Source organism: Xiphophorus couchianus, chromosome 20, assembly GCF_001444195.1.
Source record: "Xiphophorus couchianus chromosome 20, X_couchianus-1.0, whole genome shotgun sequence".
In the NCBI taxonomy this organism is placed as follows: Eukaryota; Metazoa; Chordata; class Actinopteri; order Cyprinodontiformes; family Poeciliidae; genus Xiphophorus; species Xiphophorus couchianus.
Genome location: NC_040247.1, coordinates 15,384,673 through 15,399,657, shown reverse-complemented (window position 1 = coordinate 15,399,657; position 14,985 = coordinate 15,384,673). Strand labels below are relative to the sequence as shown.

At 40.8% G+C, this 14,985-nt stretch overlaps 1 protein-coding gene across 3 annotated transcripts; it reads right to left on the bottom strand.

The window, feature by feature from the left end:
* Positions 1 to 452: 452 nt before the first annotated feature.
* rereb (arginine-glutamic acid dipeptide (RE) repeats b) lies at positions 453 to 13,087 on the bottom strand. Of its 3 annotated transcripts, none has more exons than XM_028001981.1 (17): positions 12,920 to 13,086; positions 12,023 to 12,071; positions 10,675 to 10,799; positions 10,413 to 10,512; positions 10,213 to 10,311; positions 9,487 to 9,567; positions 9,222 to 9,375; positions 8,568 to 8,654; positions 8,298 to 8,491; positions 7,970 to 8,125; positions 7,612 to 7,722; positions 5,482 to 6,563; positions 4,817 to 4,991; positions 3,470 to 4,172; positions 3,253 to 3,393; positions 3,013 to 3,178; positions 453 to 1,434 (listed from the first exon to the last, which is right to left on the bottom strand). In XM_028001981.1, the coding sequence occupies exons 1-17, from the start codon at positions 12,943 to 12,945 to the stop codon at positions 1,401 to 1,403; spliced, it is 3,483 nt and encodes a 1,160-aa protein (XP_027857782.1). In that variant the 5' UTR covers positions 12,946 to 13,086; the 3' UTR covers positions 453 to 1,400. The 3 variants fall into 3 exon arrangements, with proteins under 3 accessions (XP_027857782.1, XP_027857780.1, XP_027857783.1); XM_028001979.1 differs by having other exon boundaries at positions 7,970 to 8,128; positions 12,920 to 13,085; XM_028001982.1 differs by lacking the exon at positions 453 to 1,434 and adding an exon at positions 1,725 to 2,831 and having other exon boundaries at positions 7,970 to 8,128; positions 12,920 to 13,087.
* Between the last annotated feature and the right edge of the window lie 1,898 nt (positions 13,088 to 14,985).

The following is a 14,985-nucleotide window of genomic DNA, read 5'->3' as shown; positions in this document are numbered from 1 at the left end:
AAGCAAATAAGATTTTAAATCCGATAAACTTAATTAGTATGTGCCATGAACAAGAGATGTCCTCACAGACAGAAGGTTAAGTTGATGTAAAAATGCTGATAAACTCTCAAAAAAGACTGAATGCTGAAACCTTTTGTAACAGCATCAGTTATACAAGCAGGCATGCAATTATTTTGTTAGTTGTTTACATTTGTCATTTAACAGATTAGTTTGTTTTTCAGTTAAATGGTAGATATATATTACACTATAAAGGTGGAAAATGTTACGTGAGAATTTATTGTGGTCTCATTAAATAACATTCTAAAACCTGGAGTTGTAAAACCTTTATTAATTATATGCCATATTCACCCAATAAAAATATATGAAAGCTGCATATTATTAAAGCTTAAACAAATGATTAACTTTATAAGCATCATTAATGCCTTGGAGACAAAAATGACAAGAAAATTGTATCATTGGAGAAATATTTATTGAAATAAATATGGTATGGATACAGACTGATATATATCACATAAATACTGAATTTAGGCAGTATTTTTTATTTTTTTTTAGAAAAACTCCACCCAAATGTTTAAGATTTAGTTTCTATCCAGCTGTGACATTTTCAGGAAAACAATGTAAATAGATTCTCCTAATAAAACCTCCTGTCAGTAAACAGACAGGCAGGTTATGGTCCAAGTATTTAGCACACTTTATAACACTACCTTAGGATTTTATTGTTCTCATGCTGAATCAAGTGTTTACATCTACTGATATATCAATAATACTCAGTCATATAGATTATTGTGAACATGTAGTATTTACATTCTCAAAAATGAGCTTCGGTTATACTGTGAAAAGATATATTGATATATAAAAATTTAGGATTTAAAGATACATTTCATCTTATTTCGGATTAAATCCAGTCCCCTACGGTGCTTTAAAAGCCTACCAACACAATACAACTTCGATCTACTATCTCAGTGGAAAAACTGAAGGGTGAGTCATGCTAGGTCATATCTATCATACACACATGGATTTAAACATTATTCTGTACAGTAACTCTATTAGAAACGATAAACATATTTAAAGTCAACACCAAAATCGGTCTATTTTCATTATTCTTTAGCAAACTCATATGACTGCATAAGAAACAGTTTAATAGTTGGTTAGAGAGGAAACCTGTCACTTTAAGTCCCAGTTGGTGGGACTGTTCATTAATTGGATGATAAAACTAGTGTAAATTCTTAAGGAAAATCTCAGGGTTTCATGATGCGCAGAACACGAAACACACTTTGAGTTCCACCACTATTCTTCTAAAATTTATCAACACAAACAAACAGAAGACAGCACACAAAAATACATTTAGAGTGTTAAAAGTACACAGCATTGATCTGTAGGAGCTCAGAGCATGCACCACCTCAAGACGGCTTGTCACCTTCTTTCTTCAGGCGGCTTCAAAAGTTAAAAACAGTCACAATTTATTTAAAATCTACAGAATACTTTTCAGTCCAATGTGATTCAAACAGAGAGAAAAAAACCCAAAGATAACATAAACACTACCCTGAAGATCTGTTTATCTTACTCTGGTACTTGTACAAAAGTAGAGTATATCCAAATTAAAGGTGATCAGTGTATTATAAGCCTGGCGGACCACCAGGCTTTACTTGTGCCCCCACCAGGCTAAGTATTGCTTATTTATTTAAGTCTTTTTAAAATGTTTGCATTTTTTTAAGACTTTTACATAGTTGGTGTTCAGGTATTAATCTTCCAATCTCTCATTAAAATAATTATCAAGTGACTTTAAACATTTTTTAACTCAAAAACACGACGGGACACTGGATGAATGACCTTCCTAGCGCCCATCCACCGGGCTTAGCAAGTTTTCTGGGGGAAACCTTGGGTGATATTTCAAGTAGAGCTGAAACGATTAATCAAATTAGTCATGAAGAATCAATTATTGAAATAATTGTCAACTAATTTAGTGATCAATTACTTGTTTACTAGAGTATACAACCTCAAATGGGGCCATTATTTGCAGTAGGAGCAACATACTAAGAGCAGTAATTAAGTTAAAACTGAACAAAAATATATGCATTTTGCACTTGAGAAAATAAACCTTTAGCTTCACCTGGTTCAAACTCTGTAAAAGAAAAATATCCAATAAGCAACTTTTGCTATCTAATTATTAATTGGTTAATCAAAAGAGTCAACAGTTTAGCCCTAGACTTAGGCTGAGGTTTTCACATCTTGATGTTAGAAGTACCTATTGTAGCTGCAGATGCATCCATGTAACAAACTGAAATATGTTATTGAATTTTATGCAAAAAAATATTTATTTTTCATTTATTAAGAATCTGCAGAATGTGTTAATTTTTATAATAGATCCTTAAAATAATCAATAGAACATTGATTACCAAGATAAGAATTTGTTGAAACACTAGTTTCAGGCATTCTTTTTTGTTGATTTTGATATTTATGGTTTCCAGGTAATAAAAACGTAAAGTCATGTTTATTCAGAAGGTTAGAATATCAAGGGAACACAGGCTGATCGCCTCTTTCCTACATCACAGTAATTCATGTAACCATGTACCAAGTCTATATACTGTACTGTACATGGACAGACTTTGCTTTTCAGTTGCCTCTGCACCTTTTTAATGACATTTTTTACTTCCACTCAAGTTTCCATTAAAAAGCTTGAAACCAGCTTCCAACAGACACCATCCATAGCAACAAACTTCTGTGGCTTATTCACCATATGGAGGAAGTCAAGAACTGAACAACTGATAACTCAGTAGCTGTTTTCTTGATTGCATAGACCATAAAATGACTATATCATATCTTCTGAGAAACTGAAAGACATAATTCAAAACTCAGCATGTAATTAATCTATATTTAGGCTTTGAGTTTCACTTGTTAAATTAAATTACAGGAATAAAGAATCTTATTCTCATTTAGTGAGATGTATCTGTAAATTAAGTGGTAAAACATCAAGGATTTTTGATGGTATAAAATCTGCTTAAAAATGCTCACCTGTAATAATCTTCCTGACTTGGCAGAGTGCCTCCGTGCAGGTGATGCCACTGCTGCTCCATTGCCATCCGCTGCAGCTCTGCAGACTGAGCATGCATGGCCTGGAGCTGATGTGAGGCAGACATGTGAGGAATCGGTCCCTGAAGCTCTCGAGGATATGCAGCTCCTGTAAAAGAAAAAAAAAAAACACTAATTAAAACCAGCAGAGCAAGGGCTGCAAAAAGAGGTGAAATTACGAACCAAATAGTGGATGGCGCAGCATCTCATGCTCATGAGGGAGATCAGCGAGTAAGGGGTTTGGGATTGGGCCACCAGGGAAGGGGAATCGAGCCAAACGTGGTCCGGCAGCCAGTGGGTCGACAAGAGGATGAGGACTTGAACCTGAAAGAGGGTCACACATGAAAAGAACTACGTTTCAAACCTTCGAACAGAAAAAGTGCCAACAACTCGACCTCACCTTGACCAAGGGGGTCCTGCTGGTGGAGGTGCAGGTGGGAATGAATGTGAGAGTGCTGGTGATGATGAGGGGTGACGTTGAGCATCTGCAGCCGGGCGGCTGGATCAGTCGCCACAGAGGCCATCCTCTCAGCATGAAGCCGTTCCGCAGTCAATCTCTCGGCGTAACTCAGCTCTGGGCGCATCTGAGGCCCAGCAAGCGCCAGCCTCTCGCGCTCCAGGTGGCTCAGCCCCGGATGGAAGGGAGCAAAAGGGTGGGATGGTCCGGGTATGTGGGGCAGAGCCAGCGCCCCGTGTCTAGCAAAGTGCTCCAGGTGGTTGGCTGACGGGTGAAGGGTTTCCAAGTCTGGGGGTTTGACCTCGAAGCCGGGCTTCATTCGTTCGCGCAGCTCCCGCTCCCTGAAGTTCCTGAGCTCCCGCTCTCTGAGGCCGGGGTCCGTGCTGTACAGGCCGGGCATGTGATAGGCCAGCAGGGGTTCGCCTGGGCTCAGCGAGACGTAGAACGGATGGTTGCGGTTGGAGGGCGACATGACGTGGGGCCGAGCATAGTCGTTCAGGCTGCGCATGGCAGGCGTGTCGGGGCCGATGTACGGGGGCACAGCCGCTACAGTGGTGGGGGGCTGGTCAAAGGAGGGCCGGCCATGGATCTGAGCCGTCATCTGCACTTCACTCAGGCGACTGTCATGGGAAGAGCTGGATGCCCTCTGAAAAAAAAAATACAGTCAGAGAAATGTTTATACTACTAATTAATCCCGACAGCAATGAGACTTCTGTGTGTTTATGTCCTCAAAGTGACCCGCAAACACAAAGAAGAACAATTTTAACGTTTATTCAGCAACAGGAACTGACAGTATCAACACAAGATCATAGCAAGTTGACGGGAGTTAATAAAAAAAAAAAAAAGAACTAATAGCAATGGCCTTTTGTGAAGCATAGTTCTGTAGGGAAGGCTGGTCTGATGTGTAGTCAGAGCCAGTAGTGGTGAGATTGAGATGCACACTTCACTGACAGTGATTTTCAGCCATTGTTTACGCCCTGATTTACTGCGTCTGGCTTTATCTGGTGCAGAATTATGACGCCAGTCTCACATCAGTGACAAAAAAGCTGGATAAAATGCAACATGACCATTGAGACTGCAGACGCTTTGAAAACAATCGAATGCATATCCGAATTAGTATCAAGTATGGAAATAGCACAGATCGTAATTTTTGAGGAGTAGAAAATTGGAATTGGGCCAGTCAGATTGCTATGAATAAGCCAAATATAGGTTGCATACAAGCAAAAAAAAATAAAAATTTAAATTGAGTTAGGTCGCATTTGCCAACTGCGTGACCATAGTCTAACTTACAGAGTTTCTGTCTTTCTCTCTCTCACGTTCCTGCCGCGTGCCGAGCTCAGCCTCCCTCCTCATCCTTTCTACGGCCTCCTCCCGCTTCTTGGCCAGCTTGGAGGAAGACAGCGGAGTAAAGAAAAGGTCCGTCCTTGCACAGGAGTTGTAGCCTCGATCCAAGTGTTTTATAAACCTGCAAGACAAAGTAACAAGAAGATTTAATGAGCACACAGCATCAATATTTTTTTTTTCTAAAGCACTAAAGAAGACCTATTATACAAAATTCGCATTTTGTACGTTTGTACTTCCATTTGGGTCTCAACTGTTTCTAAAAGCAGCTCAAGCACTTAAAAATAAAAACATCCAGCAGTTTTTTGGGAATACGTTAATGTAATTTGGTGTCTGGAAATTGAGTAAACTCATAAACCTCCCATTTGTTAAGTCTCATTTGATGAGCATTGTGCCATCACCTAGCAACCCAAGCAGAGCTCAAGCACATTTGGCAAAAACAATGATTTTGTGCAAAAGATATAATGAACATCCTAACATGTTCAAATATGCATAATAGGTTGCCTTATAATGCCTGCAACAGTTTTGCCCCACATTTTTTATGTACTTTATTGGTATTTTATGAGACAAAGCTGCATTATTTTTCTCAGTTTACGGAACGACTCAGAACATACCTTGCAGACTGACTGGCGTGGCTCGCCATGTTGACAACAGTGGGCTCTGGTGAGGGACTCCGGGGAGGAGACGGCGGGCTCTCTGGCTCCTCTACCTCATCCAGCGGCTCTTCTTTAATCTGAACTTGTGATCCTCCGGCAGCAGAGTTTGGAGAGGGTCTGGGTGGGAGCGTTGGGAAGGATGGCTGCAGGGTCGGAACGGGGCCAGCAGTGGAGGATGTGAGAGGGAGCGGAGCCGGAGCCGCTGGGAGGGAAGAGGTCCCACTTTTCCCAGGGTGGCTCTGCACCTGAGACGACGCTGGAAGTTGGGATGGAGCTGAGTGTGGAGGCAAAGGATGAGGCATGAGCTGCAGCGGAGGGGGAGGGGCGCCTGGAGGATGCTGGTTGGGGAGAGAGTTCAGAGGCTTCAGAGCAGGAGGTGGTGGGAGATTAGAGGGCATCTGGGGGAAAGTTGCTGCAGATGGGTGAGGCACCTGTTTGTGTGACGGTGGGATTGGGGTTGTTGGAGGGGGCTTGACTTGAGGTGGGTGCGGCAGCTGAGCATCCCTACAGAAGGGCACAGAGCGCGGCAGGGTTTGAGGGGGGGAACCGTTCGGCTGCGGGGGCTGCGTGGAGCCGAGAGCAGGTGAGAAGTGCGACGCAGGAGCGAGAGGCGTGTCCAGACCCAGCGCTGCTGGCTGCGGCCTTGGACAAGAGACCGGCGTTGCTCGGCAACCTGAGCCGGCTGTGGCTCCACCCTGTGGAGGGTCTGGGGAGGATGAAGGGGGGCTCTGAGCCGGGTCAGCGGAGGCTAGGCTTTGTGACGGTTGAGGAGGAATTTGAGGGTCCTGAGAGGGGACGGCTTGGAGGACCGGGGCGTCCGTCAGAGTCGCAGCACCGGCCTCAGCTGGGGCCCCGCTGGGCTGGGCAGAAGAGTCTGAGTCGCTCTCGTTGCCCTGTTGAGGGCTGGGGATGCTGGGAGAGGAGCTGCGGTTGTCCTGGTCGATGTCTTTGGTGTCACTGCCGTCGTCCTGAGTGCTGCGGCTTTCTGAAGAGCTTTCCTCCTCTGCCTCTCCCTCTGACCGGGACCCGCCTCGTGGCTCCTTCAAGAACAAAAACTTGATTCATATCAGAGAACAAAACATCAAAGCAAAAGTCCATGTAAGGTTAAAATATCTCCTCTCATCTAACAGCTTCAAGGGAACCAATCAGATGCAAACCAGGGAAGCAAGTCAAGTCAAGTCTGGCAGTCAAAGGGAAATTGTGTCTAATATTTTCCCTGCTATATTCTTTAGAGACATGAATGTAAACAAAGATGTACAAACCATCAAATGCGTCAAACTTAAGGCCTGGGGGCCAAATCCGGCCTGCCATAGCTATTTATGTGGCCCTCTAGATTCTAGAGCCACATACATAGTATCATTAAGTTAATAATCATGTGCTTAAATATTGTTTTATCAATCAAATCAAAGCAGTTTTTAACTAAATACTGCCAAATTACATCAATTTTAAAAAAAATTCCGCATTTAATTTAAGTCATTGGATGCTGAGAACAGCTATTAAGTAATATTATAACAAATAGTTAATAGGTGTTTTTTAATACGTTCTGCTACAATTGAGAAGGAAGGAAGGATAGAAGGATAGACAAACAGAAGGACTGATGGATAAATAGTACATGAAAGGTTATAATATTTAGACAGTGGAATAGGGAATAATGTGTTAATATACAAATATTTTTTTACGTCCTGTTATTTTCTGTTTCCATGCTTATCCAGACCTGAAAAATCCTGAAATTAAATTCGCTGAATCTGATCTCCAGCCTCGCATAATTTGTTCTGCTGATGATGACATGGTGCGGAATGGGGAACATTGTGGTGAGAAAATGAAATTAATCATTCAAACCTTAATCCCCCTGATATGCATCAAGGGTGCTGTGAAGACATAATTTTGTCGTGATAGTGTAATTTCTTATCAGTAGTTAAAATGAACGACTTTCTGCTTTTATCTGATTGAACTACAGATTCAGGCTATTCTACCGAGCCTGTAACTGTCTCTTTGTTTCCTGTAGTTAAGAGAATAAATTTGAAGTATGAAACACCTTGATCTGGTGTGTTCTGTGTGCTGCAGAATTTACTTGTGGAAGTATTTCACCTGTGTCTTTGGCCTTTTAGGTGTCATCTTTTCAGGTTCATCAGACTCCAGAGCAGGACTTTCCCGCACACGTTTTGCTGTCTTTGGCGCCGTTGCCTCCTCTTTTATCTTCTGCACAAAAAGCAAAATTACACATAATTACACCAGTGTTATCAAAGAGTCTTCACTGCTAGTTCTTGCTCTCATAAAACATCCCCTCTCAGATTAAAGAACTTTCTAAGCAACCTGTGTAGCCTTATTTAAAAACACAGTAATACAAGTTTTGCAAAAATAAAAACAGTCAAATCAGCTTATTTCTCTTTCAAAATGGTGATGTATGGTTAAGTTTATCATTTGGATATGACAACACGATGCTCACCTTGTTTATTTTTTTTGTGGAGTCATTTTTATGATCCGCGGAGGATCTTAAGGAACTAGAGATTCCTCCAGTCGGGAAGTTCTGGTTACCGGACTGTGAATCCTCCGTGCTTGGAGAGCCAGTGAACCTCCTGAGGCCACTTCTTAACGATGTCAGCTGCTTTAAAACACAACCAACAGTAATTATTGTTTCAAACAACAGCTGAAGCCAGATCACTTATAAAATGTTTTTTTTTTCTGTATGAAAAATATTTGTTATAAAGTTTAAATTGTGCTTCAGTTGCACAATTCAGTTGCGATAGTGAGTCAATATGAAGACAAGAGCTTACAGGTGCTCTGCTCTGCCGAGTCCTCATGCCATGCTTGTTGTTCACCTCTTCTTCCACTTTCACAGGTTTGAACATAAAGGAAGCGTTCCCAGATTTAGAAGCAGGCGGCAGACATCCGTGTTTGTTTTCGTATGTGCGGCAAGTTGTGCAGAGCAGAGAGTTGTCTCTCCCGACCTGGTGCCAATCCTTAGAAGCTGTTCAATAAACACCGGCTTTAGATGCAAGTTTCAGAAGCTGGTTAAAGCTCTTTTCTTCTGCTGAACAACCTACTTGTTGTTCCACAGTGGCTGCAGCTCTTTGCTTCCTGTTCGCTGTCTTCACTGTCAACATCATCCTCGCTGGCAGAACTGGCCTCAACTGCGGACGGTAAGCGTCACGTGTGTAAATTCAGGAACATTTTGTGATCAAATTTGTTCCATTCAACAGCATCAAATAAAAAACAGGTGAGAACAGTGCATAACTGATTACAGGCTTCAATATCACTGGTTTAGGGCTTTTTAAAAACACCTTTGAGCAGCGTGATATATGATGATACAACAAATAACTATAATGAGGGTTACAAAATACAATTTGGTTAACAAGTATAAAGTTATGATAAATTTTCTCTAAAAATGTTCAAACTTAACTTTATAGCTCCAGATATATGGGCATACACCCTATTCAATATGCAGTCTACATTTCCAAACTAAATTGGAGAGAAAAACACTTTTTGCAGCCATTAACAAGGTCATTTTTTCTTGCTCGTGCCTTTGTGTATGCTTTGACTATGAGGTTTAGAGAAAATCAACAGGAGATATTTAAAAAACTAAGTTAATACCAGAAATAAAAAACAAAAAGCAGTCAAATTTGTCTCGAAAATGTATCGCTGTGATTAATGTATGCAAACTTCTCACCGGCACAGTATAACCACAAAGTGAAACTGACCTGAATAGTTTCGAGATGGAGGGTTGACAGTAGCCGCTGCAGATCGAGTTTTTGCTTTGCGAGAGGACGGCTGCCGGCGTTGCTGTCGATAAGCTCTGGTCCCGGCGGCCTCTGGGGTTTTCTTCCAGTGGTAATAAAATGTGATCAACTCTCCCTGATAACAAACATGTTTATTATTAAAACATTGTAATCATTATTCACATATCAGTAACAAAGGGAAAGCATGTAATATATGTCAAGACACTAATCCAAACCACACACTTACAGTCTTCTTGCTGGGGAGAAAGTCTTTTCGGATGCGAAAGAAATTCTTTCCATACTGTCTCAGACCTTTGATGAAGCGTTTCTGGAAGGCAAACAGGAAACATTTTTAATTAAATCAATTTCCTCAACAAATCACTTATCTGAACTGAAATGATAGTGAGTTGATTCTGATGACAGAATCAAAGCAATTAATTAAAACAAATATTATAATTATGACTGCATTAATTTAACATTTTAAATAAATGCAAAGAATATTTTGAATATTAATACAGTTCAATATCCAATGAAGCTAATATTATCAATGTTAACTGTTATCTGGTAGCTATAGAAGTCTGAAATTTTAATTACAAAGTATCTTAATTAAGATTATTGATTAACTAATGGTTTATCAAATGTCTGTAGGGTTGAAAGAAGGCTGGTGCCTATCTTGGGTGAGAGCCAGGCTTTAGTTTAGATAGGACGCCTGTCCATCGAGGGGACAGATCTTCACACACAGAGACAAACATTACAAGCAACCATGCAGACACACTCACACCTTAGGACAGTTCAGATATGTTAGCCTCACAGTTGTGTTTTTAGGCAGAATTAGGAAACTGGAGTACACAGAGAGAACCTATGCATGCACAGGGAGAACAAGTAAACTCCATGAAAAAGTCTCCAGGAAGCCCAAGACTTTCTCACTGCAAGAAAATTTCTAAAATTGAACCATTTCAAAAAGTTGTCTCACCACATCATCTTCTGACCAGCATTTTTCAATCAGTTTGGGTAGTGGCCTCTTGACCAGACGCTGTAGAGCTTTGGCTGCATCATAATGGCTTGCATGGAGCTAAAATTGAGATGGGAACAATGTCAACAAAATTTTTTGCATACCTGCTCTGAAATCACATCATTCACACAAAGTTACACAATACAAATTTTGCTCCGCACCATGTTGAGAGCGTTCAGCGTGGTATCGTCACGGGAAGCTGCCAAACATCCATCCTCTGTGGATCCACCATCACACATCCCTGCAAACGCTGCCATGCTCCTAAAAAAGGGTCAAAATCATGAAATATTGTGTGAAATGCGTTATTGAGAATATGTTTTAATTAGTAAGCTTATAGTTTAACGTGCTTTGGAAACAAAGATGTATGTTTAAAGAATTACGTTGAACATATAGCAATAAAGGTGCACTAAGAGGGCTACTGACCTGGCTGCTCTGAGGTACATGAGAAGGTCACAGTCATTGACTCCAGGTGTCCACATGAGCTCCTCATTGTCCGTCTGGGTCTGTGCACTAGGTGCTGGTCGTGGCTGCAGCTCTGGGAGCTTGGCCTGCAGGACAAACAAAGAGTGAACTGAAAGAGCTCCGACACTTAAAAAGGAAATAAAACTCAAAACCAACATTATTTGGCATTTAAACAACAAACAGAAAACTTGGGATGGTGTTACTGGAACATATTCCGATATTGTGTCTGATTGTATTGAATAAAAATGATACAGAAGAAGCTCATTACACTCGCTTGTGTCCAGCTCTTTCAGTCATTATCCATTCCTCATGGCCATAGATAAGGGTCAGCACCAAAGTGCTCAGAGGAAGCCATGGAAATACTTAGAAAAAATTGCAAACTCAAAACAACTAAACCCCAGCTCAGACTGGAAGCTAGCATGTTCTTACTGGGAGGGAGCAGCGCTAAAGGCTGCTACAATGTGTTGCATAATGGATAACAGATTCCATAAGATGCTGAAGATATTTATGGTAGTTGCCTTGTGGTGCAAATGTACCAATATCATTTAAGCACATTGTTAATAAGAGAAGCAGTCAAGAGGCTGAAGGTAACTCTGGAGGACCTGCAGGGATACACAGCTCAGGTGGGAAGATCTGTTGACAGAACAACTACTCATCTTTCATTTCACAAACTGTCTCTTAATGGAAGTGTGGCAAGAAGAAAGCTAGTGTTCAAAGAAAGCCACAGGAAGTCATGTTTACCACAAAACAAGTAAGGAAACAAAGCAAAAATGTGCAAGAGTGAAACCAACTTTCTGGCACACATGCATATGAATTATGAAAAACTAACACTGCACATCACCCTGAACACGCTGTGAAACACGGTAATGGTGGCATCATCCTGTTAAGATTTTTTTTTATTGTTACTTCTGAAGGGAAAGGAAAATGGATTGAGCCAAATGTCAGGCAATTTTAAAGGAAACCGCCGGGACTGAAAGTGTTTTAAGACTTGAGACTGGGACAGAGGTTTCCCTCCCAACATGACAACAGACCCGAACATGTCTGCATGAATAAGTTCAGACCTAAATCAATTTGAGCAAATGTTAAAAAAAATCCAGTTTTTCCAATGCACAGTATGATGCATGTCAATGATAATATCTGAGCAGATTGCTCAGCTTTAAAAGGTTTTGTTTCTCCAACTTTGCAACAGTAATGAATGCACCTGCAAATGAGGCCTCAAAAGCTAGTTTTAAATAATCGTACACCTGAAATACTTTAAATCATTTTCTTATAACCACTGAATAAGCATTTACAGTTTCATTAAATTTACCTGGTGACTTGGTCCCACTCTTATTTCACCTTGTGTGCTGTTCAGGCTCCTGAAATAAAACATACATTCAACTTATAACAACTTATAGCATTTTAAAGTATATAAAAATGATTTCTATGTAAAAGAAACTGAGTGAAAGCACATCTGTCTGATATGCTACAGTACAGCCAATTCTTATACAGCATATGCAGACAAACAGTATGATCTAATAAGCCTCCTGTATCATCTGAGGCTTTCCTCCCATCGCCTGGCACTGATTTCAGTTACAGATTATCATCCCGCCCCTCGCTCCTGTGATCCAATCTTAGCTCACTGTTTCTTCTATTGCATGAATGAAATCCGACTCCACAGCGGCTGCACAACACTGTCAATCAATCACGCATAAGCTGCTAATTTTTACGGTCACCATTACGAGAACAGTGTGTACTGTTCGCAGATCTTAACAAGTTGGCAGTAAAGCACGCTGTGCGTACCTGTTTAGTGATAAAACGGCGGCTAAAGTGTGCCATCAGTAATAAACCGTAAAGGTTAGCATCCATAAGACGTTAATGTACATTAGCAACGAGCCGCACAGATAGGCGCTTAGCCTCAGGGTGAATTAAACAGCTGGTTCACTAAATGTTTAAACAAGTGTTTAATAACAGACTAATTTAAATTATGCCTCGGGATACAAGTGTTAGCCACATTAAAGCGAGCAAAGAGGCGTTTTCCCAGCGGGAGTCGCTAGCTGCTAACGAGGTAACATCTAGCTTGTTAGCCACACACGAACTTCGTGACCACTGACACTCCGGCTATTAAACACGAACGGCCCTCAAAGTAACGCCGCCGGACACGAAAAGAAGCATTTAGCACACACTGACCACAAACGCAACGCGAATGACAAGTTATTGAAGTTACCTGCGCGGACTGAACAGGTCGTCCATGTCGACGGATGTTTGGTTGGTTGTGGCTTGTTGACACTACGCAGCACAGTGGGCGAGACACACACACTCACATACACACACCAACTGTGCGAATCCCCTATTACATGGCTATTCAAAATGGAGGCGGTGTAGTGTAGAGACTCGCTCTATTTTTTCAGTGCAGTGACCTCAACAGCCACAGCGTAGCGTTCACATTTTATCTGGATGTACATTACTGAGCATGTGCCGCAGACACGCTGGGCTACATCAACACTTAGTGCTGCTGTTGCTGCACAGTCAGCCATGAATCTTAACCGCTTATCATACTGTGTGCACTGTTGCGGTCATTAACATTGTTATGCACGACATTCCTACCACGAATACAACTGCGCTCTTAATAATGTAAGACTTGGTGCAGGCATCTTGTTACACTTTGTCGGTTTTCAAAAGAAACATTTTTATTCGAATCAAAAAAGGAAAATGAGCATTAAAACTTATTTGAATTGTAAAGTTTGCTAAATTTGCGTTGCGTTATCAGTAACGGCGCTACCTGATATAGGGTTAGAGGTGTTAAAACTGCGGCCCCTGGGGTCCATTGTGACCCCAGGACTGATTTTCTGTGGCCCCCGACTGGCATTATGGGTCTAATTTGACCCTGCACTAAAGCTGGTTGACAGATGGTATTTAATTAGGACAAACTTGAGACAAAAAAAATTAGGCACAACACAAAATATTCATCTTTTCATAATCAGCCTCTTGTTTATAACCAGCCTGTTTTTTTAATTCCAAACTTGTGGAGGGCACAACTAGTATTAACATTGGAGTCAATAAACTCTTAACTCTACTAGGTGGTATAGATCTTTTTAACTGGCTGTTGTAATTTCCCTTTCTTTTTCAGCCAGGCTTGTTTTTTGTTTTTCTTAAATGCTGCCTTGCAGGTCCTGACAAGCAGGATAATCAACCTGACTGGGAACAACCCATTGTGTTTCCTGAGAATATTTTTTATGGCCTATGGGCTGGGTTTATTCATCATGCATAGATGAACAAATATTATGGTGCTGATTTCATACTGTAATTATTTTCTTTAGTATAGAATTATTTTTTTCTCATTGCTGTCTTCCTCTTTGGCCAGCAGAGGATCCCATTGGCTAAATTCAGCAGCAATCTCTCTCCTGCTCTGTCACACTCCTTCACTGATTTAGTGTGATTTGAAAATAATCTCCTGGTGACAAGTTTGTAAAGCACTGCAACTTTGAGACATGTTATATCATATTCATTTGGTACTTATTGTAATTTATTCCAAACTTATATCAGTTCTAAAACCAGAATTATGTAGCTTTTGACGATTAAGACATTTCTCCCTTTGCAACAGCTTTTTTTAAAAATTTTTTTTAGCATTTTATGCCATTAGGCTCAGAAAGATGATGAGGTCTTGCTTTTCACCCATTCATTTGTGGATTTACAGCAGTTCTTGGGTTTGTCATGCAGTGGCTTGACCCACTGTGGAGCAACTACCTGCTCTAGGACAGATGGGCACTTTTTGCATTCAGAAAGATTCATAGTCAACTCACTATCACTATCTGCAAGGTGTTCAGATCATAGCTGTCTGCAAAACAACTAACAGCGATTGTACTTCAATCTCTGTGATTGTGTTGATGTGAGACTGATTGGCTGTATCATGTTACTCTGTAAACCAAACTCAATGTAAAATGTGCTCAACTCCTGTTTGAACTTTAACTACTCAATACTTTATCATGCAAAGAAACAAAGTTGGTGTAAGATCTAAGAAAACACTCCTTTAAGTAAAAACTTTATCAGAAAGGCTCACAGAAGTGACTTGATAGCATGACTTACCGTATATTACTGTTTCCTCCCTCCATCTACTTGTACATAAATAAAAAGAGCATGCAGGGCATAGAAAGATCACCAGCAAACATGTTTTCTCCAGTTAACAGTTAGCAGGTATGAACAGGAAGAACAGAAAGGTCTAATCTGGGATTTAAACTCATGGTTCCAACATGCATTGAAAACCTCAATGACAAAAAGAGAAAAATGACACAA

Coding starts and splice junctions, on each gene's coding strand:
- rereb (XM_028001979.1), bottom strand. CDS start 12,945: ATGGACGACCTGTTCAGTCCGCGCAG. Junction 10,800..12,022: donor GAGTGGGACCAAGTCACCAG/GTAAATTTAATG, acceptor TTTGTCCTGCAG/GCCAAGCTCCCAGAGCTGCA. Junction 10,312..10,412: donor CGCTGAACGCTCTCAACATG/GTGCGGAGCAAA, acceptor TCTCAATTTTAG/CTCCATGCAAGCCATTATGA.